Raw genomic sequence first — 22,595 nt, forward strand, 5'->3', positions numbered from 1 at the left:
AAAGAAAAAAAAAAATTTAAAAAAAAAGATTTGCTGCCCCCTGGCGATTTTTTTGCAAACCGCCAGGAGGGTTAAAGAACAATTCCGCAATTTGATTGTAAACTCCTTGAAGTGCTAGAGTCCAGGCTACACTATGTGCATGGAGTTTGTATGATTCCCACATATTTGTGTGTGTCCCTCGGGTGCTCCAAAAATCAGACAAGATTGGTTTCCTCTGAAAACTGGCTTAGAACTATGGTGTGGGCTAGACTTTGAGCCCTAACAGGGACAGCTAGTGACATGGAATGTTTGATGCACTCTGTGCTGTGGAAAAAGTTTATCTCAAGAGGGAGAATCCAAAAAAAGTACAGTAGATTATATTACAAAGCGTGAAGTATCTGCATGTGCAACATGGCTGCACCTAAACAAAGCAACAACTGTGCAGACTAGAGGATTGTAATAACTGTATAATAAGCATGAATACTTCTGAAGTTCCTGTTAATTGTTCATGGTCTGTATTCAATACACTGAGCTGTGGGATCCTTCTCAATAAACAATGTGCACTGCTGCTGCCTGCAGGATGAAGAATGGTGCAGACCAGCAGTGGGAGAGGAAGAGAACTGTTCACAGCAGAAACGCGGCTGGGAGCTGCCTAATGTCCTTCATGTCACACAGCAAACACATGAGCCAAGCAGACTTTGCTCCAGCTGCCTTGTGCCTCCATTCAGAGGATCAGAGACCGTAGTAAGAAGTAGTGTAGGAGGCGGGTCTAAAGGAGGCTGGTTAGGTAGTAATGAAGGACGTCAGCAGTAGTCCGGGTATCCGCCTCCCATTTATAATTTACAAGAGAAAAGCATGTGACTGTTCCAGGAAGCCTAAGACAATTGCATCAGAGGTTACATAGACGCAAGCAGTAGTGTGCTCAGCAGCAGTGCTGTCTTGTGACTACAGTGCCTCGCCTGTCTCCACCAGCCCAACACATACTGCTGGCCAGACAGCCGCACTGCATATTACTTTATTAGGTGGCTTTAGATCATATTATCATTTTTTTCACCATTTCTGCACTTGAAGCAGTGAAGGGATTAACATATTTAGTTCTGTTTCCAGTCCTTGTCTAATCTTATTGCAGGCCCATTTTGCCTTCAGGTCAATGAAAAGCAATAAACTACCTACTTGGGGCCCAGTAAGATAGTGAAAAACATGATCCATACAAAACAGATGATTAAAAAAAACATTGCATTTATATTGTAAGATTTAGTTTAATTATGCCAACACAACAGTCTCACACTATTCCGCTAAACTTAGGATCAGCAGACCAGTAGCTGCACATAGCTGCTATACAGAGCTTCTAAGTGTCCCTCTTTTTTGGGGGGAGGGGGCGACAAACAGGCCTTATTTTGGAACTGAATCTCCTCTCCTTCTGTCATCCTCATTTGTCCGTCAGGTGTGCTGATCTGTGTATATATTTCTCTGTTGAAAATGGCTTATGGGACTATATACCCCCCATGCTTGAAAATGATGTACAGCTTATTTCCATATGCTTACATGACAGAGGAGTAGTGATGTTAGAGAGGACGCCTAAGGTGAATAATAGACAACATCTTTTTCTTATGAATTACTCATAGTATGATGACCAGATGTGGCAACATCATTACTGGAGGTACTGCAAAGATGTGGCAATGGCCCGACTGGAGGTACTGCAAAGATGTGGCTGGAGGTGTGGCAATGGCCCGACTGGAGGTACTGCAAAGATGTGGCTGGAGGTGTGGCAATGACATGACTGGAGGTGTTGCAAAGATGTAGGTGGGGGTGTGGCAATGGCATGACTGGAGGTACTGCAAAGATGTAGCTGGAGGTGTGGCAATGGCATGACTGGAGGTACCGCAAAGATGTGGCTGGAGGTGTGCGCAATGGCATGACTGGAGGTACCGCAAAGATGTGGCAATGGGCATGACTGGAGGTACCGCAAAGATGTGGCTGGAGGTGTGGCAATGGCATGACTGGAGGTACTGCAAAGTTGTAGCTGGAGGTGTGGCAATGGCATGACTGGAGGTGCTGAAAATATGTGACTGGAGGTGTGGCAATGGCCCAACTGGAGGTACTGCAAAGATGTGGCTGGAGGTGTGACAATCGCATGACTGGAGGTACCGCAAAGATGTGGCTGGAGGTGTGACAATCGCATGACTGGAGGTACCGCAAAGATGTGGCTGGAGATGTGGCAATGAGCATGACTGGAGGTACCGCAAAGATGTGGCTGGAGGTGTGCGCAATGGCATGACTGGAGGTACCGCAAAGATGTGGCTGGAGGTGTGGCAATGGGCATGACTGGAGGTACCGCAAAGATGTGGCTGGAGGTGTGGCAATGGGCATGACTGGAGGTACTGCAAAGATGTGGCTGGAGGTGTGCGCAATGGCATGGCTGGAGGTACCGCAAAGATGTGGCAATGGGCATGACTGGAGGTACCACAAAGATGTGGCTGGAGGTGTGGCAATGGCATGACTGGAGGTACTGCAAAGTTGTAGCTGGAGGTGTGGCAATGGCCCAACTGGAGGTACTGCAAATATGTGACTAGAGGTGTGGCAATGACCCAACTGGAGGTACTGCAAAGATGTGGCTGGAGGTGTAACAATGGCATGACTGGAGGTACCGCAAAGATGTGGCTGGAGGTGTGGCAATGGGCATGACTGGAGGTACCGCAAAGATGTGGCTGGAGGTGTGGCAATGGCATGACTGGAGGTACTGCAAAGATGTGGCTGGAAGTGTGGCAACGCCATGAGTAGAGGTACCGCAAAGATGTTGCTGGAGGTGTGGCTATGGTATGACTGGAGGTACTGCAAAGATGTGGCTGGAGGTGTGGCAATGGCATGACTGGAGGTACCGCAAAGATGTGGCTGGAGGTGTGGCAATGGCATGGCTGGAGGTGTGGCAATGGCATGACCAGAGGTACCGCAAAGATGTGGCTGGAGGTGTGGCAATGGGCATGACTGGAGGTACCGCAAAGATGTGGCTGGAGGTGTGGCAATGGCATGACTGGAGGTACTGCGAAGTTGTAGCTGGAGGTGTGGCAATGGCATGACTGGAGATGCTGCAAATATGTGACTGGAGGTGTGACAATGGCATGACTGGAGTCTGGAGGTACCGCAAAGATGTGGCTGGAGGTGTGGCAATGGGCATGACTGGAGTCTGGAGGTACCGCAAAGATGTGGCTGGAGGTGTGGCAATGGCATGATTGGAGGTACTGCAATGGCATGATTGGAGGTGTGGCAATGGCATGATTGGAGGTACCGCAAAGATGTAGCTGGAGGTGTGGCAATGGCATGACTGGAGGTACCGCAAAGATGTGGCTGGAGGTGTGGCTGTGGCCCGACTGGAGGTACTGCAAAGATGTGGCTGGAGGTGTGGCAATGGCATGACTGGAGGTACCCCAAAGATGTGGCTGGAGGTGTGGCAATGGTATGACTAGAGGTACTAAAATGATGTGGCTGGAGGTGTGGCAATGGCATGACTGGAGGTACAGCAAGGATGTGGCTGGAGGTGTGGCAATGGCATGACTGGAGGTACTGCAAAGATGTGGCTGGAGGTGTGGCAATGGCATGACTGGAGGTACTGCAAAGATGTGGCTGGAAGTGTGGCAACGCCATGACTAGAGGTACCGCAAAGATGTTGCTGGAGGTGTGGCTATGGTATGACTGGAGGTACTGCAAAGATGTGGCTGGAGGTGTGGCAATGGCATGACTGGAGGTACCGCAAAGATGTGGCTGGAGGTGTGGCAATGGCATGGCTGGAGGTGTGGCAATGGCATGACTAGAGGTACCGCAAAGATGTGGCTGGAGGTGTGGCAATGGCATGACTGGAGGTACCACAAAGATGTGGCTGGAGGTGTGGCAATGGGCATGACTGGAGGTACCGCAAAGATGTGGCTGGAGGTGTGGCAATGGCATGACTGGAGGTACTGCGAAGTTGTAGCTGGAGGTGTGGCAATGGCATGACTGGAGGTACCGCAAAGATGTGGCTGGAGGTGTGGCAATGGGCATGACTGGAGTCTGGAGGTACCGCAAAGATGTGGCTGGAGGTGTGGCAATGGCATGATTGGAGGTACTGCAATGGCATGATTGGAGGTGTGGCAATGGCATGATTGGAGGTACCGCAAAGATGTAGCTGGAGGTGTGGCAATGGCATGACTGGAGGTACCGCAAAGATGTGGCTGGAGGTGTGGCTGTGGCCCGACTGGAGGTACTGCAAAGATGTGGCTGGAGGTGTGGCAATGGCATGACTGGAGGTACCGCAAAGATGTGGCTGGAGGTGTGGCAATGGCATGACTGGAGGTACCCCAAAGATGTGGCTGGAGGTGTGGCAATGGTATGACTAGAGGTACTAAAATGATGTGGCTGGAGGTGTGGCAATGGCATGACTGGAGGTACAGCAAGGATGTGGCTGGAGGTGTGGCAATGGCATGACTGGAGGTACTGCGAAGATGTGGCTGGAGGTGTGGCAGTGGCATGACTGGAGGTACCGCAAAGATGTGGCTGGAGGTGTGGCAATGGCATGACTGGCGGTACCCCAAAGATGTGGCTGGAGGTGTGGCAATGGCATGACTAGAGGTACCGAAATTATGTGGCTGGAGGTGTGGCAATGGCATGACTGGAGGTACCACAAAGATGTGGCTGGAGGTGTGGCAATGGCATGACTGGAGGTACTGCAAAGATGTGGCTGGAGGTGTGGCAATGGCATGACTGGAGGTACCGCAAGGATATAACTGGATGTGTGGCAAAGATAGAACTGGATGTGTGGCAAAGATAGAACTGGATGTATGGCAAGAGCTAGTCTTAGGCCTAGTTTACATGAACAATTGCTCAGCATAAAATAGTGTTGTAATGCCCCACAGCTGATTTGTGTTAAATCTCATTTTATGCTAATATGCCAGTATACACATTGATGGAGGCTATAATGTTTCAAGATGGCCAAGCTGTGTAGCGTCTAGGAAACAAACAGAAATGCATGCAAACATGGTCAAGCGCCTCTTTTGAAATGTCTATTTGCATATGGTCTGCTGTTGTCTTTCACCCACTTAGGATACCATTCCTTACAGTGTGATCATTTGTGCGGTAATATGCCACCCACAGACAATAGAGGTATGGAGACAATCTTGTTACCTTTAAGACGACCTTCTGTCAGCTGGCATTCACATAGAAACGCTTGGTCACATGCTTGCGTTTATGTGTATGAAGACAGGAAAGGAATGAATACTAGACAGGAACATTTTCAAGTATGTCAGATCAGTCCCGCAAAATGCAGTAATTTACTTATGCTACTGCATTAGATAGATTTACTGCATGGCAATATAATCCAAATAGTAACATAGATGTTTACAGGATGCCAGCATTAACTTTATCTTTGCACGCTGCACTCCATGACCTTTGACCACCATTACACTAAATGGAAAAAGGTGAGGTTGGACAAACATGTAACGTAAAAATGTGGTGTTTTTGCATATCAGGATCTCAAATGGCCACTGATAATAAAGCTGGATAGGTACAGAAAATCAAATGATATGCATGCATGCATGCCATGCAGTAATTGTTTTGCAGAAATGAGAGATTATTCACAAGACCTGACTGCTGAGCAGCTACAAAGGGAGATATGCTGGGCATATTCATTGTTTCTGCATTTTGCAGGGTTTGGAAAGATGGGCATGAGGTGATGAGCAATTCCAGGTACCATAAAGGTACCCACAGACATAAAGCTGAAACAGACGTCTGCCATTTCAGGAGACCATCGTCTGAACAAATGGTCGCACCAGCCAGTTGATGTGTCACATGACCATGATGATCTGCCAGTGGGGAATGTAGAAACTCTATTCAAAGCTACTGTACATTGGCACACTGCTGGATAAAGCTCATCAGCTGGCAAGCATTAGTCTGTATAGTCTATTGGCCAGCATCTCCCAAACCCGATCACAATTTCCAACAAGGAGTTCCATTCTGTGGGCTGCACATCCCCACAGGTGGTTAATTCACATTACTGAAATACTGATTACTCCACTTATGTATAAATAAAGTTAGCTGCAGAATATGCACTGTTGGAGGGAATAGAGGACAGGTTTGAGAAACACTGGGCTAGTGTGTAGGTGAGGAGCTGCTGGAAGTATTTGTCTGCCTATTATCTAAAGTCTTGTTCCTGCAAGCTGCAAGTTTAGGGCTAAAGTCAAGAAAAACTGTCACTTGTATTTAAATGCCAACACCACCATTTAATGCAAAATGCATTCTAACATTCAAGCTACCCATGAATTAAAGGACCACTCAAGTGAGAAAAGTAAGCAGTTACAACCGACCTGTTTTGGACTAGTCCCTCTCCACATGGGGGATTCTCAGGGTTTTGTTTTCAAAATAATTTCCTGAATGGCAGTTTAACTGTCAAAATAGTAAGATACCAGCTAGCCTCCCTAGTCCCCTGCACACTATTTTGTAAGACTTCGCAACTGCCATCCAGGAAATGCTTTTGAAAACAAAGAAATCCCTGAGAATCCCCATGAGTAGATTAACTAGTCCAAAACCTGTCAGTTCTTTCAGGTTTTAACTGCTTACTTTTTTATGCTGGAATGGTCCTTTAACTGGACTCATAGGTGTCAAATCAAGATTTTTATCTACCAACAGTAGCAATCAAAAACTCTTGAAGCAGAATTCATATCATCAGACCTTCAATCCAACCACAGACACCTGGACTGGATGAGAAATCTCTAATGTCTATACATAGTATAAGACTACCTACACATTTCAGATGGTCATACACTCTAAAGAACAAGATCCAATGATGGAACAGCAAGCAAGAACTGGCAGCTCAACTTGGTCAAGTGTGCCTGTCCATCTCTATGGAGACAGACATTCTGAAGGAGTGCAGTTTGGCAGATTGCTCCTCTCCAAATAGGTCAAGTCCCAGAAGATGCCCTAGAGGCCTACAAACATAGAATTGGTGCCCAGTCCAACAGCAAATTGTTTACTTCAAGTTTGCTTGCTTGACCCCCCCCCCCCCCCTTTACCCCTTATTGCTTATTGATTTCCATGACTTTTACTGATAAACAATCATTCTAACATCTCCTGATAAATTGTCACATTAATACAAGTCACATCACTACTAACAGACATTGAGTAGTTCAGCATTCTTTTAAAAAAGAATGTTGAACAATACGAAAGTGTACATTACTAAAACCAGTTCTATAGACCAACCCAACGGCTAGCAAAACTATAATACACAAGTAAAGGCAGACAAAAGTGTGAATGTACTAACTACCCTTTCTGTCACTCACAGGGTTAAGGTCTGATGGTGGTGTTTGCTATAACAACCATAGATATAACTGATACATAACCAGATTTTCTAGTGGTACAACTAACTTTGTCTCGGTTAGCACTAATTGCACAGTATCAGATACATGCTCTGGTCGAGAACAATGTCTTCTACATTAGTAGCCAGTATTTTCCAGTAAGCCCAGCAACAATCATTAGGAAAATGGATCTTTCATGAAAATCATCAATGCTGCCAACCACAGAGAGAAGATGCCAGTTGGACGTGTTCCAACAGTCACATTGTGAAACCTGGGGCTGGGGCTGGTTTATCAACACCTGTGCAAAGAAGCAAAGAGCCATTTAACAGTGCCACCAATCCCAATTATTGCTCTCTTGAACAGACGAAAACAAACTGGTGGCACTAGGCAACAGCATCACTTCTCTATGCATTGATTTTAATAAATCCCCACAAAAGTATAAGTAGATCCAATCCAATTGATTGATTCCCCCAATCCATAATCGAGATTCTTCAGAGTGTGTACACAGATATCCCACTCCCCATCGAAATCTGCATAATCCGCGACACATCTCTGGGGACCTTAAGAGGAATGAACCATTAGCATCTCATGGGCTAGCACTCCCCAGTGCTTTTTGCACACTTATAACTATGGAAACATGCCGGCATTGGAGTCCTCAACTCAATTTTGCAGACACCTGTTAGTTTCTCATGGAGAAGTTAATGACGATAGTTCATATCAGCTCTGTGCTACCAATTCATACTGCAGCAGCCCTTGCCTCCCACCACACATTCTAATCTACAAGCTCTTGAAAAGCTATTTGTTCTCCATAAAGATGTAATCACGCCTGTAATTATGATTTCTGAGTGGACGTAATGTGTGCAGTCTGGGTTGGCAGAGCGGTCTATAGTCAGATGGAGCAAATGCAGCACAAATCATCCAGTGTGCAGGATGGGGAGGCAGAGCATTAGCTCAGCCTTGTCATTTCACCAGCAGTAATGCTACTGAAGTGAAGCAGGTTATCGACTGCTTCTAAATTAGGAACTGAGCTAACTGAGCTTTGAAATTCAGGAAATGTTGTATTTCCTGTCTCCTGTGATTTGATCTACACACCTTCATTGAAAACCTTGTCTTGAGATTAAAGTGCACAGACCAAAGTCAGATAATGTTAAAGGTAATTGTACATTGGAAGGAGTTTCATAATCTGAACTGCGACAGTACTGCTCAGTCAAGATCCAGCAAGTTGCTATCTAGATGGTGCTTCTGCAATCCTGATGGGGATGATTCATGCAGTGAAGTCACTATGCATTATAAAAGACAACTGGACAAGATTTCTCTCCCAACAACAGCCTGGAGCAAGCAGAAACTCACACATGCCCAGAACAGCTCTGTTTTGTAACCACTACTCTGAGGATCTGTTATAACACTCTGTTATAAAACCGAGTACCGACAGCCTGGAACGACTTTCATAACCGTATGGCTGGACAGGAAACATAGTAATTAACAGGGCTCACTGTAGATTCCATCTGCAAACCTGGCTATGGTCACTGAGCTTTGGAGTCACTCTGGAAACACAAGAATGTCAACACAGGAAGCCCTGAATGCAGCCTCCAAGATGAAACATACACCTGCCTCTGATTTTCTCTGTGATCACCAGTAGAGAGGGAGTCATGCACAATACATAGGTCTGCAACACATCCAAATTTTATTCAGCATTAATGTATTTCTTGACTGACTTGGTATAATGCTAAATCTCATATACAATGCAACTACTGGCACTCCAAAATCCTTTCATAACTAAATCCAGCAGCCATACATGGTTTGATAACAGCCCTATCCAGCAAATCATTGTTCACTCTCTGGTCAATACTACCGCCTTTTCCACATGATCCAGATTAGATTTCAGCAGAAATGTGATTGAGAATGGATAAACTGCTATCATTGTACCACTCAATGCAGCACAACACTATATGCATCTCCCACCATACTCAACAATGATCATCCAACATGCCCAATCAGACTTTTAAATGAACTGCATGAAATCGAAGGCTGGCAGGCTAGATTGAAGCATGGTTCAAAAAAATCTTGGAAAATGTGATGTCGGCAACATTACTTAATTATCCAAATATTCCCCCATCCTCCATCAACCTGTTAAGCCTGGTACACACCATGCAATTTTAACATCAGATCCTATTTGAGCTAGCGATGAGATAGATACTCAGATCTGATATCGATCAGATACAGAAGAAAACTGCATACACATGTATGAGATTTTCTTTTTCAAATGCCGATCAGATACCATCGAAAATGGAACCAGAGGACATGCACATGGAATGATGACTGATATTTTGATCAATATTTTCCAGCATGTCTGATCTGCATCTGATCAAAAAAAGAGATTGATTTTGAACTCGACATTGGCCACTGGTCATTAGTAGGCTGTATAGTTTTTCTTGATTGAACGTAGAATCTGAAGTGACAGTTGCTTGGCGTGTAGAAGGCATTAGTACATAGTGCTTTTAGATCTATACATCATGGTGATGTATGCCACGTTTTTTTCCTCAATGCAGCCCATCCATAGATCTAGAAATGATCACAGATGGTGGAAGCTTTGCAAGCATGCAGGAAATAGTATTTTCTGCTATAGAGAATTTGCATGCCACATGGATTGTAGCTGGAACATAGATTACGAAAGTTATATTCACACATTCACACTCTTCCAGGCAGAGGGATGAGGCCAGGCAGCTACACGCCCCCTCCAGCACTGCACAGTGCACGGAACATGCTGGCTGCCAGCAGCACATGGGCAGCCGGTATGCATACTAGTGCCCATCCACAAGCACATCTAGCCTGAACCCTCACCCGCCGCTACCCTACCGGCTCCACGTGTCACATAAGAATGAATGAAACTAGTAACAACTTCTCCAGACATTGCAGAAGGACTAGTGGTGTGCTACTACCCCGATCAGCAGCACTTCAGCAAAGTCCACGTGTATGGTGCTGAAAGTGCAGGTCAGTGGTGATAACCTGCTCAAAGCTGGGCTGTAAGTAAGAAAAAGGAATAGGGTGCAGTCTGCAATATTGTTCCTGCGATTATTAAGGGTCCCAGTTGGGAGCAGTAATCGGATGTAAAATATGAAGAGGAAATCATGCATGCAGTTAATGGAAGATAAGGAGCGTTGGTGAGGAAATGGGGGGGGCACGCCAAGCATGTGGGCATCAGCAGGCATGGCTGCACATGCTGCAGGATCACCTGGCAGATCATTTTCTGCATAACTCAAAAATTGGGGTGTATGGTAAGAATGGGGTGCCCCTAATCTGTCACTGCAAAGCGCTGCAGTGATTAGGGACTCTCAGCAGAAGCCTGGCGACATCCCCCGAGACGCCGCTTCTTACCGGGCTGTCAGTCAGATAGCTGAAAACGAAAGACTCCAGATCTTCATCCAACAGTGTGCTGCAGTCCGCCATCTTCATCAGCGAGTGCAGCTCCCCCGGCTGAGAGAGCAGAGCACAGTGAGGAGGAGGAGGAGGCGAGCCGGCAATGGGGAGGGCCAAGCAGCCGGCTCAGGATAGGATAGGAGGATGACAGTGACAGCCCGGGGATTGGAGTGCACGTTGCTGCTGCTCTCACTGCTAGACCTTTGTCCCACATTGTCACACGCTGCTTCTTCCCAATACGTCTTGAGTTTTTTTTCCTCCGCAGGTAGCAGTGTGAAATCACCAGAAGCAATGCTCCCTGGCAAAAAAAGTTAAGAAACTTGTCAGAGCTGCTGGTTTATGTCTACCAGCTCCTGTATACTTATCTGACACCACACTGTCATTCCCTTTTAATTTGTAGCTGTTACATTCTTGTTACCAGTCCAGCATATGAATAATATTCAGTTATTCACCACTGTTGTAAGGGGCACTGCATGATCTTTATTGGTGCTGTAGTGATCATATCTCCATGTGCTTTGGCTAGTAGTGATAATCATTAACAAGCCATTCCTTTTCCTTCGCTTACACCACTCACACAATGGTAGGGTTGCCAGGTCGGCTGATGGAGAAAACCGGACAGGGGGTGGAGTTAGGGGCGGAGTCAGAAGCGCACTTTTATGTAGAGTGGGGCTAAGCAATGGGCTTTTTAAAAAAATGTTTTTTACAGTATTTATATCGCACTGACATCTTCTGCAGCACATTACAGAGTACATAGCCATGTCACTAACTGTCCTCACCAGTACATGCACATAAGAGACCACTTTTCACCAGTAAATGCACTTAATAAGAGACCGCTTTTCACCAGTAAATGCACATAAGAGACAAAGCAGAAAACTATTACAAAACTGGAAAACTATGCAAATAATGCAATGCATTTATGGCGTTTCTGCACAGTGAAGTGGTCAATTTCTTGCGTGAAGTTTTAAAATTTATTTTTTTTTCCCACCAAAATTTTTTATTGAGAACAATAAAGTGGACATACATAGGCATAAAGTTAAAATATAAATCTGCGCATACATGTATGTACACATTTTGAGCAAATATAACAAGTATAACAGTATAAATTGCGTTGTACAATAGTATGAATTCAAGTGTAAAGTATAGTAAGCAGCGGGCTCAGGCGAGATTGAATGAGATTGAAAGTCACGCCTGGACTATACGGAGGGGAGATAGAGTGGAGCCAATGCACACAAAGAGCGGAAATACAACCAGAGAATTATGGGTCACTCACTCACCATATCTCCAGGCTCCTGACCTTACCTTGCTTCCTTCGCAGATGCAGAATCGCATTGCAAATGACGCGAGTGACGCACGTCATGCGTGCGTTGGCGTTGCCGTAGCAACGTCGGGAAGCGCGGGCTCGGGGGCGGTACTTAAGCTGGCGTAACTTACGCCGTGTAAGCTGGCTGGCTGTGCCTTTGACTGACAGCCAGGCAGCGAATCAGCGGTCGCGCAGCGCTGGCGGACGGGTGGCGGCAAGTGACAAAAGGCATTAAACCGGACATCTTAATTGTCCGGTTTAACATGCCTTTTTGGACAGGACACAGCGGCCAAAAACCGGACACCTGGCAACCCTACACAATAGTTGTCCTTAGAAAGATGGTTTTGGTGTTCTGAATCAAGCAGTATAGTTTTGGGTGGGCTGGGGCCCCGGTTTAAAAAATTGCAATGGAGCCCACGGCTCTGCAGCTACGCCACTAGACTTCGCTGCACCCTGACTCTGTCCCGCACACCAAGTCCCCTGAACACAAGAACACAGTTTAAAAACAAAAAACTTAGCTGCCATTTTGGGACTGCCAATATTCCTAATATTCCCAAATAAGACAGCTTCCAGGTTACTAAGCCCCATATTTTCCAGGTTTGTTTTATGCTTGTTTTAGTGAAGTAAAGGATGACAGTTCAGGATTCAGAACTGCACTTTATCAGAAATTTCGGAGCTGTGCCATTTTTTAAAAAAAGATTTCTAACATCTGACTACCTTGGCCCTAAAGCGCTGAATGTATGCAGGGAAGAAACAGGTCACAATAGAGTCCTGGCCAAAAGTTTTGAGACTGTCAAAAATATTGGAAAGCGAATATTATGAAGAGTGTTCAGATGAATTGCATATTCCTTCTTTGCCATCAAAAGTAACTGAATCCCAAAAAAACCTTTCCCTGCATTTCATTGCGGTCATTAAAAGACCTGCTGAGATCATTTCAGTAATCGTCTTGTTAACTCAGATGAGAATGTTGACGAGCACAAGGCTGGAGATCATTAGGTCAGGCTGATTGGGTTAGAATGGCAGACTTGACATGTTAAAAGGAGGGTGATGCTTGAAATCATTGATCTTCCATTGTTAACCATGGTGACCAGCAAAGAAACGCGTGCAGCCAAAATGGCTTCACAGGCAAGGATATTGTTGCTACTAAAATTGCACCTAAATCAACAATTTATAGGATCATCAAGAACTTCAAGGAAAGAGGTTCAATTCTTGTTAAGTAGGCTTCAGGGCGTCCCAGAAAGTCCAGCAAGCGCCAGGATCGTCTCCGAAAGAGGATTCAGCTGCGGGATTGGAGTGCAACCAGTGCAGAGGTTGCTTAGGAATGGCAGCAGGCAGTTGTGAGTGCATCTGCCTGCACAGTGAGGCGAAGACTTTTGGAAGATGGCCTGGTGTCAAGAAGGGCAGCAACAAAGCCACTTCTCTCCCAAAAAAACTTTAGGGACAGATTGATCTTCTGCAGAAAGGATGGTGAATGGACGGCTGAGGACTGGGGCAAAGTCATATTCTCTGATGAAGCCCTTTCCGATTGTTTTTGGCATCTGGAAAATGGCTTGTCAGGAGAAGAAAAGGGTAGTGCTACCATCAATCCTGTGTCATGCCAACAGTAAAGCATCCTGAGACCATTCATGTGTGCGGTTGCTTCTCATCCAAGGGAGTGGGCTCACTTGCAATTTTGCCAAAAAACACATCTATGAATAAAGAATGGTACCAAAACACCCTCCAACAGCAACTTCTTCCAACAACAGTTTGGTGAAGAGCAATGCATTTTTCAGCACGATGGAGCACCGTGCCGCCCATAAGGCAAAAGTGATAACTAAGTAACTCGGGGACCAAAACGTTGAAATGATGGGTCTATGGCCTGGAAACTTCCCAGATCTTAATCCCATTGAGAAGTTGTGGTCATTCCTCAAGAGGCGGGTGGACAAACAAAAACCAACTAATTCTGAGAAACTCAAAGAAGTGATTATGAAAGTATGGATTGCTATCCGTCAGGATTTGGCACAGAAGTTGATTGAGAGCATGCCCAGTCAAATTGCAGAAGTCCTGAAAAAGAAGGGCCAACACTGCAAATACTGACTCTTTGCATAAATCTCATGTAATTGCCAATAAAAGCCTTTGCAACGTATGAAGTGCTTATTATATTTCAGTACATCACATAAACAACCGAAACAAAGATCTAAAAGCAGTTTAGCAGCAAACTTTGTAAAAACTCATATTTTTGACAGTCTCAAAACTTTTGGCCAGGACTGTATATTGTCAGGTTTCTAAACCCAAACATTTATTAAAGCACCCTGATGCAACAAAGTGCTACATTTGGGTACTTACCTCAAGAGAGAGAAACCATTGGATCCTCCTCCAGAGGTTTCCTCAGTCCTCCTTGCTGTTCCAGAGCCAAGACCCCTTGCAAGCCCATAAAGGGCTTGTCTACAGAGTTCAGCCACACTGCTTTTTCCACCAAGCCTGGTCAGCAGCTCTGTGGTACCCGAGCTGTCCTGCACAGTGCCGCCTCGCTTGTCCAGCCACGAACTTCAGAATTCCCAGCGCTGGAATGGAGGGGGATGGTGAAAGCCTCTAGAGCAGTGGTTCCCAACCTTTTATGAGGTATCGCCCCTTAGGGGAAGACGACTCACCCCTGTCGCCCCCCTTCTCAGTACGGTATACCCTTACGCCAGGTGGTGGTGCCAGTGGAGGGGGTATCGCTGTGACCTTGCCAGCTAAAAATAGCCGGTGACTCAACTACTTTGCGCCAATTCCCTTACCGGTGTAATGTCAGCTATTGCAGCCCCGCACGTTGTGCAGCCCCGCATGCGCAGTAGGAGCCTGCGTCCTATTAAATTGTGCAGCCACATAAAACGTCCTAAATATCTCCGCTTCCGCACCACGTACACTCCCAAAATTTTCAGGGGAGGGAGGGGACTCCCAGATCTAGCTCTGTGCCGAATTGCAGCCCCCAAGCCCCGCTGGTTCCCGAGACTGATTGCAGCAAACCTATCTCGGGAACTCGCGGGGTTCGGGGGCTGCAATTCGACACAGAGCTAGATCTGGGGGTCCCCTCCTTCCCCTGAAAATTTCGGGAGTGTACGTGGTGCGGAAGCGGAGATATTTCAGGTAAATAATATCTAACTTCCCACTGAGCATGCGGCTGCTTCCAGGCTGCAATATCTGACATTACACCGGCGCGTGGCCAACGAGCCCTGAGGAATTACGCAACTCTATCATGCACACTTGCATATTTTATACAGATCATATTTTTTGCCCATAATTTTCTTAAAAACGAGTGACACTGCGACACTATTTTTTCTGCCTTTTCATACTGATCGCCCCCTGTCGCCCTCCACAAATTTACCGCCCCCCTTAGAACCCAAATCGCCCACCTGGGGGCGATCGCCCCCAGGTTGGGAACCACTGCTCTAGAGGATCCAAAGTATCTACATTTTTTGCCTAACATTCTTACAGGTTTACTTTAAGACAAAACAGGGCCCACGACAACATAAATTTGCAAACCCACACCATAGTCTTTCTGGTAAGCTGAAATGGGGGTGAAGTCAAAAAAGGTGACAGGCCCCTATACACCCACTAGGACCCAGGCACCTGCTTAAATTGCTATTCACAATTAAAGCAGCGCTCCAGACCTGTTAAGCTAAAAATCAAAACTGTAAAAACCAGACAGAAAGTCCATATACAGGGCAATCAAAAGTCCATATATTTCAACTCTGGATTGCTTCTGTTCTCCCTTTATTCAGGCTCCGCTTTAGGTCAACACGTCATATAAAAAGAAGAGGGCAGATAGTGTAATTCTGTCATGGACATCAGTGTCTACCACCACTTTCTCCCTTATAGAATGACCATGGAAACTATTCCTTAAAATACACCACAAGTGAGCACCTTGACACACCCTTACCTTGTCTGCACTCACCCAGTAAACCTCCTGCAGTCTCTGGAGGTAGGTTTTACAGCATAGTAGGGTATTTAATAAACAGGATTCAACCGCCTCCTTTTTCATCAATTAACTGTGGGACTAAAAGAATCTCGATAGTGTACAACTTTTTATTATAAGAATTAGAAAAACCGGATTGCACTCACACTTTGCTGACTTGTTAATTAGCGTTATAACAGTGTTGGGTCCCCGGTGACCACTCTGCCAACATCCGCCTCAGTCTCCGTGTCTCTAAGCGTGTGCGCCGGTACTTCTTGGTATTGCCGACAGTGTCTAGCGTAGCTCCGCCCTATGCGACTCATCAGGGGCTGACGTCAGACACTCTGTCGGCACTTTTTATACTGACGTTTCAACTAACTTTATTGTACCTATCCTCCAACCTACGCTCTAAGTACAATGCACAGTTTACGGCGCATCAGGCCGTGATGTAAATCAACCAACTTTATTATACCTCTTTTTAAACCAGGGCTGTGGAGTCAGTTCAAAAATCCACCGACTCCGACTCCTCAGTTTAGGATTCCACCGACTCCGACTCCTCTAATTTGCATATTACAATTTTGTTGATTAAGAGTATGTAACATGAAATTCGTCTCTTAACTGCCAACGCTTAGGAATTTTACAAGACAACTGAAGTGAAAAGGATATGTAGACTACTATATTTATTCCATTTAGAATAAAACTAGTCCTTGGTAAGAGTACTTGTAAAAGGTACACACCGGAACAAAGAACATCTATCAGGCCCTAGGCAATGTAAGTGTGGGTACATGTAAGAATGATGTGCAGGTACTCTGCAGGGGAATGAGGAGATTCTTCCTCTATTACACATTCTTCATGCACAATCTGAACAAGGTTTATGGGTGACAGACAATACCTCTGTGTTCAATGTGCACAGCATTCTCAGTGGATTCCCTGCAGCTCTGTGGGGAGTGCATATGTAGAGTATAGTACTACTGTGTAACAAAGTAAACCTGAGACAGATGAAATTAAAGTTTTATACATACCTGGGGCTTTCTCCAGCCGCCTTCAGGATAATCAGTCCCTCATTGTCCTCCTCCACCACCTGGATCTTCTGCTATGAGTCCAGGTACTTGAGCCAGTCGGGCGTAGTGCGCATGCACACACTCCGCCGCCAGGAGCATACTACACCTGTGCAGCACTATTGCACAGGTGCAGAATGTTCCTGGCGGCGGAGTGTGTGCATGCGCACTACGCCCGACTGGCTCAAGTACCTGGACTCATAGCAGAAGATCCAGGTGGTGGAGGAGGACAATGAGGGACTGATTATCCTGAAGGCGGCTGGAGAAAGCCCCAGGTATGTATAAAACTTTAATTTCATCTGTCTCAGGTTTACTTTGTTACACAGTAGTACTATACTCTACATATGCACTCCCCACAGAGCTGCAGGGAATCCACTGAGAATGCTGTGCACATTGAACACAGAGGTATTGTCTGTCACCCATAAACCTTGTTCAGATTGTGCATGAAGAATGTGTAATAGAGGAAGAATCTCCTCATTCCCCTGCAGAGTACCTGCACATCATTCTTACATGTACCCACACTTACATTGCCTAGGGCCTGATAGATGTTCTTTGTTCCGGTGTGTACCTTTTACAAGTACTCTTACCAAGGACTAGTTTTATTCTAAATGGAATAAATATAGTAGTCTACATATCCTTTTCACTTCAGTTGTCTTGTAAAATTCCTAAGCGTTGGCAGTTAAGAGACGAATTTCATGTTACATACTCTTAATCAACAAAATTGTAATATGCAAATTAGAGGAGTCGGAGTCGGTGGAATCCTAAACTGAGGAGTCGGAGTCGGTGGATTTTTGGACTGACTCCACAGCACTATTGCACAGGTGCAGAATGTTCCTGGCTGTGGGAGCGGCATGCGGCCGGACAGCGCTAACTGGCTGAATTACCAGGACTCATAGCAGAAGATCCGGGTGGTGGAGGACAGCGAGGGACTGATTAGCCTGAAGGGGGCTGGAGGAAGCCCCAGGTATGTATAAAACTTTACTTTTCATCCGTCTCAGGTACCCTTTAATTTGTAGTCACCAAACCAAATTTTAACATATCAATTTATTTGATTTCATCAGCAAAGGGAGTGCATACATTTGCATAAATCAGCATCAGTGCAGAATTATTTCCATCTCATTGACCATCTCTATTAGTGACACAGCTACACACCAGGCTTTATTCTTACAGCATAGATGTTATTTAGTATATATATATATAAGAAATTCCTGTATACACATCATATATACAGTCACAATCAGATATGTATATCTGACCTTAAAAATACGGGGACTGCTTTATTGAAGCAGCACAACTAATTTTGATTGGTTTATTTCATTTTTGTGGACTAAGCACAGCTATTACTGTATATATACTGTATATATACATTATTTTTAATGACTATTATCTGAGAAATAGAACATTTTATCATATTTTCTATTTTAATTACAGTTACAAATTCATTAGGAGTCGGAGTCGGAGCATTTTTTCCCGACTCCGACTCCAGGCACCCAATATTGCCCGACTCCACGACTCCGACTCCACAACTCCGACTCCACAGCCCTGTTTTAAACTTACACTCTGGTTATAGTGCGCCCATAACGGTGCATCATATTATCTCATGCACACGGCACGCCTCCATGTTCACGTATGCCTTGCCAAACGTAAACACATCTACTTTACGGTGCTAACAGCACACGTGACATATGCGTTCCACTCCTAATCAGCTTTCATATTTCCAAACTGGAACCAGGAAGTTTCCTCTGCGTTCCACTGCAGAAATAGTAAATACAATACCGGACTATCTGTAACCCGAAATAAAAAAAATAAAAAAACATCAATCACCTGCTTAAATTGCCTTGTGGATGATCCTGCTCTGCCTACAAGTCTAGAACATCTTTCTAACAGCAGCACCTCATGTGCACCCACCAGGCATTCCACCAACCAGGCTGCACGTAGTGCACCTCCTCATCCAGCCTTTGAAAGGCCCTGCTGGCATCTGAGAGCTGTCCACAATGCCTTATCAGACTATTGGGGTTGGTCTCATCAAGGACAGTTCTGTAACTTTAACATACAGTAACAAGAAAAAGTATGTGAACCCATTTGAATTATATGGATTTGTGCGCAAATTGGTCATAAAATGCGATCTGATCATCTAAGTCACAATAATAGACAATTATAATCTGCTTAAACTAATACCACACAAATGTTTCCATGTTTTTATTTTACACACCATGTAAACATTCACAGTGCAGGTGGAAAAACTATGCAAACCCTTGGATTTAATAACTGGTTGAACCTCCTTTGGTAGCAATAACTTCAGCCAAATGTTTCCTGTAGTTGCAGATCGGACATGCACTATGGTCAGGAGTAATTCTTGACCATTCCTCTTTACAGAACTGTTTCAGTTCAGCAATATTCTTGGGATGTCTGGTGTAAATCGCTTTCTTGAGGTCATGCCACAGCATCTCAATCGGGTTGAGGTCGGGACTCAGACTGGGCCACTCCAGAAGGTGTATTTTCTTCTGTTTAAGCCATTCTGTTGATTTACTTCTATGCTTTGGGTCGTTGTCCTGTTGCAACACCTATCTTCTGCTGGGTTTCGGCTGGTGAACGGATGGCCTTAAGTTCTCCTGTAAAATGTCTTGGTAAACTTTGGAATTCATTTTTCCTTTGATGATAGAAATCCATCCAGGCCCTGACGCAGCAATGCAGCCCCAAACCATGATGCCCCCCCCCCCCCCACCATACTTCACAGTTGGGAAGAGGTGTTGGTGTGCTGTGCCTCTTTTTCTCCACACATATGGCCTCAATTCACTAACCTTAACTCCTGTCTTTAATAACTCTTCTGAGCTGTTTTACAGTTATCACCATGGTGATATAATTGTGATAACTGTAAAAAAGCTCAGAAGAGTTATTAAAGACAGGAGTTAAGGTTAGTGAATTGAGGCCTTAATTGTGTGCTTCTTCCAAACAACTCAACTTTGGTTTCATCTGTCCACAGAATATGTTGCCAGTACTGCTGGGGAACATCCAGGTGCTCTTTTTGCAAACTTTAAACGTGCAGCAATGAGGGGTTTTTTTTTGTACAGCAGTAGCTTTCTCTGTTGTATCCTCCCATGAACTATGTTTTTGTTTAGTGTTTTACATATCGTAGATTCGCTAACATGGACTTTAGCATATGCCAGAGACTTTAGTAAGTCTTTAGCTGACACTCTAGGATTTTTCTTCACCTCATTGAGCATTCTGCGCTGTGCTCTTGCAGTCATCTTTACAGGATGGCCACTTCTGGGAAGAGTAGCAGCAGTACTGAACTTTCTCCATTTATGGACAATTTGTCTTATTGTGGAATGATGAATAGTGATGTCGCGAACCTCCGATTTTCGGTTCGCGAACCCTGTTCTCAAACCTCCGCGGAAAGTTTGGTTCGCGAACCGCAATAGACTTCAATGGGGAGGCGAACTTAAAAATTTAGAAAAATTTCTACTGGCTGGAAAAATGATATAAACCATATTTCAAGAGATCTAATACCTGGAGGAAGTCCCTTCACCCCACAATGGCACTGTACCACCAACACTACATGCTGAAGCCAGCCTAGCATGTACCATTTATGCTCAATCCATTTATGCTCAAAAATACAAGAGAGAGAGAGATTAATCTACCTGGCTATCTGGGGTTCTCTTTGGACAACTGTTGAACACAAAAGGCAAGGCCATGCCTGGCTACAATTCCTTAAGCAGTGGCTGGATGGTGTAATGGTTAAGGGCTCTGCCTCTGACACAGGAGACCAGGGTTCGAATCTCGGCTCTGTCTGTTCAGTAAGCCAGCACCTATTCAGTAGGAGGCCTTAGGCAAGTCTTCCTAAAGCTGCTACTGCCTATAGAGCGTGCCCTAGTGGCTGCAGCTCTGGCGCTTTGAGTCTGCCAGGAGAAAAGCGTGATATAAATGTTATTTGTCTTGTCTAATTTTTCTTTTGGATTGAGCATAAATGGTACATGCTAGGCTAGCTTCAGCTAGTAGTGTTGGTGGTATAATGGATATGTTAGTTACCTACCATACACTGAGACCTGGGTTCAATTCCCAACCATGGTATGTAAGCTGGCTTTTGAAATACTGGAATTCCCTGGCAGATGAGACCCTCCTCCCTCCGGCAGGAGGGAGGAGGGAACAGGTAGAAGGGAGGAGGGAGGATGAGGCTAATTAAACTCTCCCTAGCAGAGTGTGTGTAGCAGCCGTCCCTTAACTAATTAGTGTAGGCAGACGAGTGAGTCAAATGGTTAAAGGACCTTGCCTTTTATAAGGGGGGTGGGGCTCTAGGAGTAAGGGAAGTCTGATTGGCAACAATGTGCCTGCTGACTGTGATGTAGCGTATCAAAGTTCTGCTCAATAGAGCATTATGGGGTGAATTGAACTTCCGGGAAAGTTCGCCTTTGGCAGGCGAACGCGAACCACCGAAGTTTGCCGGGAACCGTTCGGGACATCTCTACTGATGAACTGCAAGACTTTCAGAGATACTTTTATAACCATTTTCCATCTTTATGCAAGTCAACAAATCTTAATAGTAGGTCTCTTCTGAGAGCTCTTTTGTGTGAAGCATAATTCACTTCAAACAATGCTCCTTAAGAAAAGCAAACCCAATACTGGTGTTTTTTATAGGGTAGGGCAGCTGTAACCAACACCTCCAATCTCATCGATTGGACTCCAATTGGCTGACACCTCACTCCAATTAACTCTTGGAGAGGTCATTAGTCTAGGGGTTCACATACTTCGTCCACCTGCACTGTGAATGTTTACATGGTGTGTTCAATAAAAACATGGAAACATTATTTGTATGGTATTAGTTTAAGCAGACTGTGATTGTCTATTGTTGTGACTTAGATGAAGATCAGATCACATGTTATGACCAATTTGTGCAGAAATCCATATAATTTCAAAGGGTCCACATACTTTTTCTTGCTACTGTACTTACCCTTTCAACAGTTGTAAGAATTTAAGAGGCCTTGGGCTGTTTTACATCAAAAAGCGCTTTGTACTTAGTGCTTTTTGGCAAGCGATTTTCACAGCACTTTAGTTTTTTATATTTTTTGCAAAAATGCTACATGCAGCGCTCTTGCAATAAAAAAACAACAACAAATCACTGTATTGTGAAATAGCCCATTTTATTACATTAACCAAGTACTTTCAATTTGCTAGCGATTGAAAAATCACTAAAGCTTTCTAAGGTGTCAAACAGCCCTTAGCATTGCCTTCTAGCTGCTTGCTTCTAAACAAAGTGATGCAATAGAATCTTTTTATAGTAAACTCTGAGATAGTAATACTCTGACTATAGTAAACTCTGTCCCCAGGACCCGTCAAATGTGCCTGTAAAAATATACAATGTATGACCCATTCTGATATAGTAAACGTCTGATATAGCAAACTACTTGTCCAGGTCCCTTGAAGGGATTCCACTATAGTTGCTATGAAAACAACAATGTGTTGATAATATGGCAGACTGATTTTATTTACTTTTCTGATGATTACTGTATATTTATGCTGTGTAAATAGTTTTCAAAATACATGAGCTGAGGAAACCTAGTATTTAGCTTTCTCAAGGCTGCTGGACTGGGGAGCTGGTAATTATTTCA

The 22,595-nt window shown here is 44.8% G+C and overlaps 1 protein-coding gene across 2 annotated transcripts in view; it reads right to left on the reverse strand.

Moving 5' to 3' along the window:
* PPARGC1B (PPARG coactivator 1 beta) overlaps window positions 1-10,745 on the reverse strand; it is a 190,542-nt gene extending 179,797 nt beyond the window's left edge. For both annotated transcript variants that reach the window (XM_068272876.1, XM_068272875.1), the window contains exon 1: window positions 10,674-10,745. In XM_068272876.1, coding sequence (XP_068128977.1) covers window positions 10,674-10,745 — 72 coding nt within the window. The remainder of the gene's footprint in view (window positions 1-10,673) is intronic.
* Between the last annotated feature and the right edge of the window lie 11,850 nt (window positions 10,746-22,595).

Source organism: Hyperolius riggenbachi, chromosome 3 (genome assembly GCF_040937935.1).
Source record: "Hyperolius riggenbachi isolate aHypRig1 chromosome 3, aHypRig1.pri, whole genome shotgun sequence".
Classification (NCBI taxonomy): Eukaryota; Metazoa; Chordata; class Amphibia; order Anura; family Hyperoliidae; genus Hyperolius; species Hyperolius riggenbachi.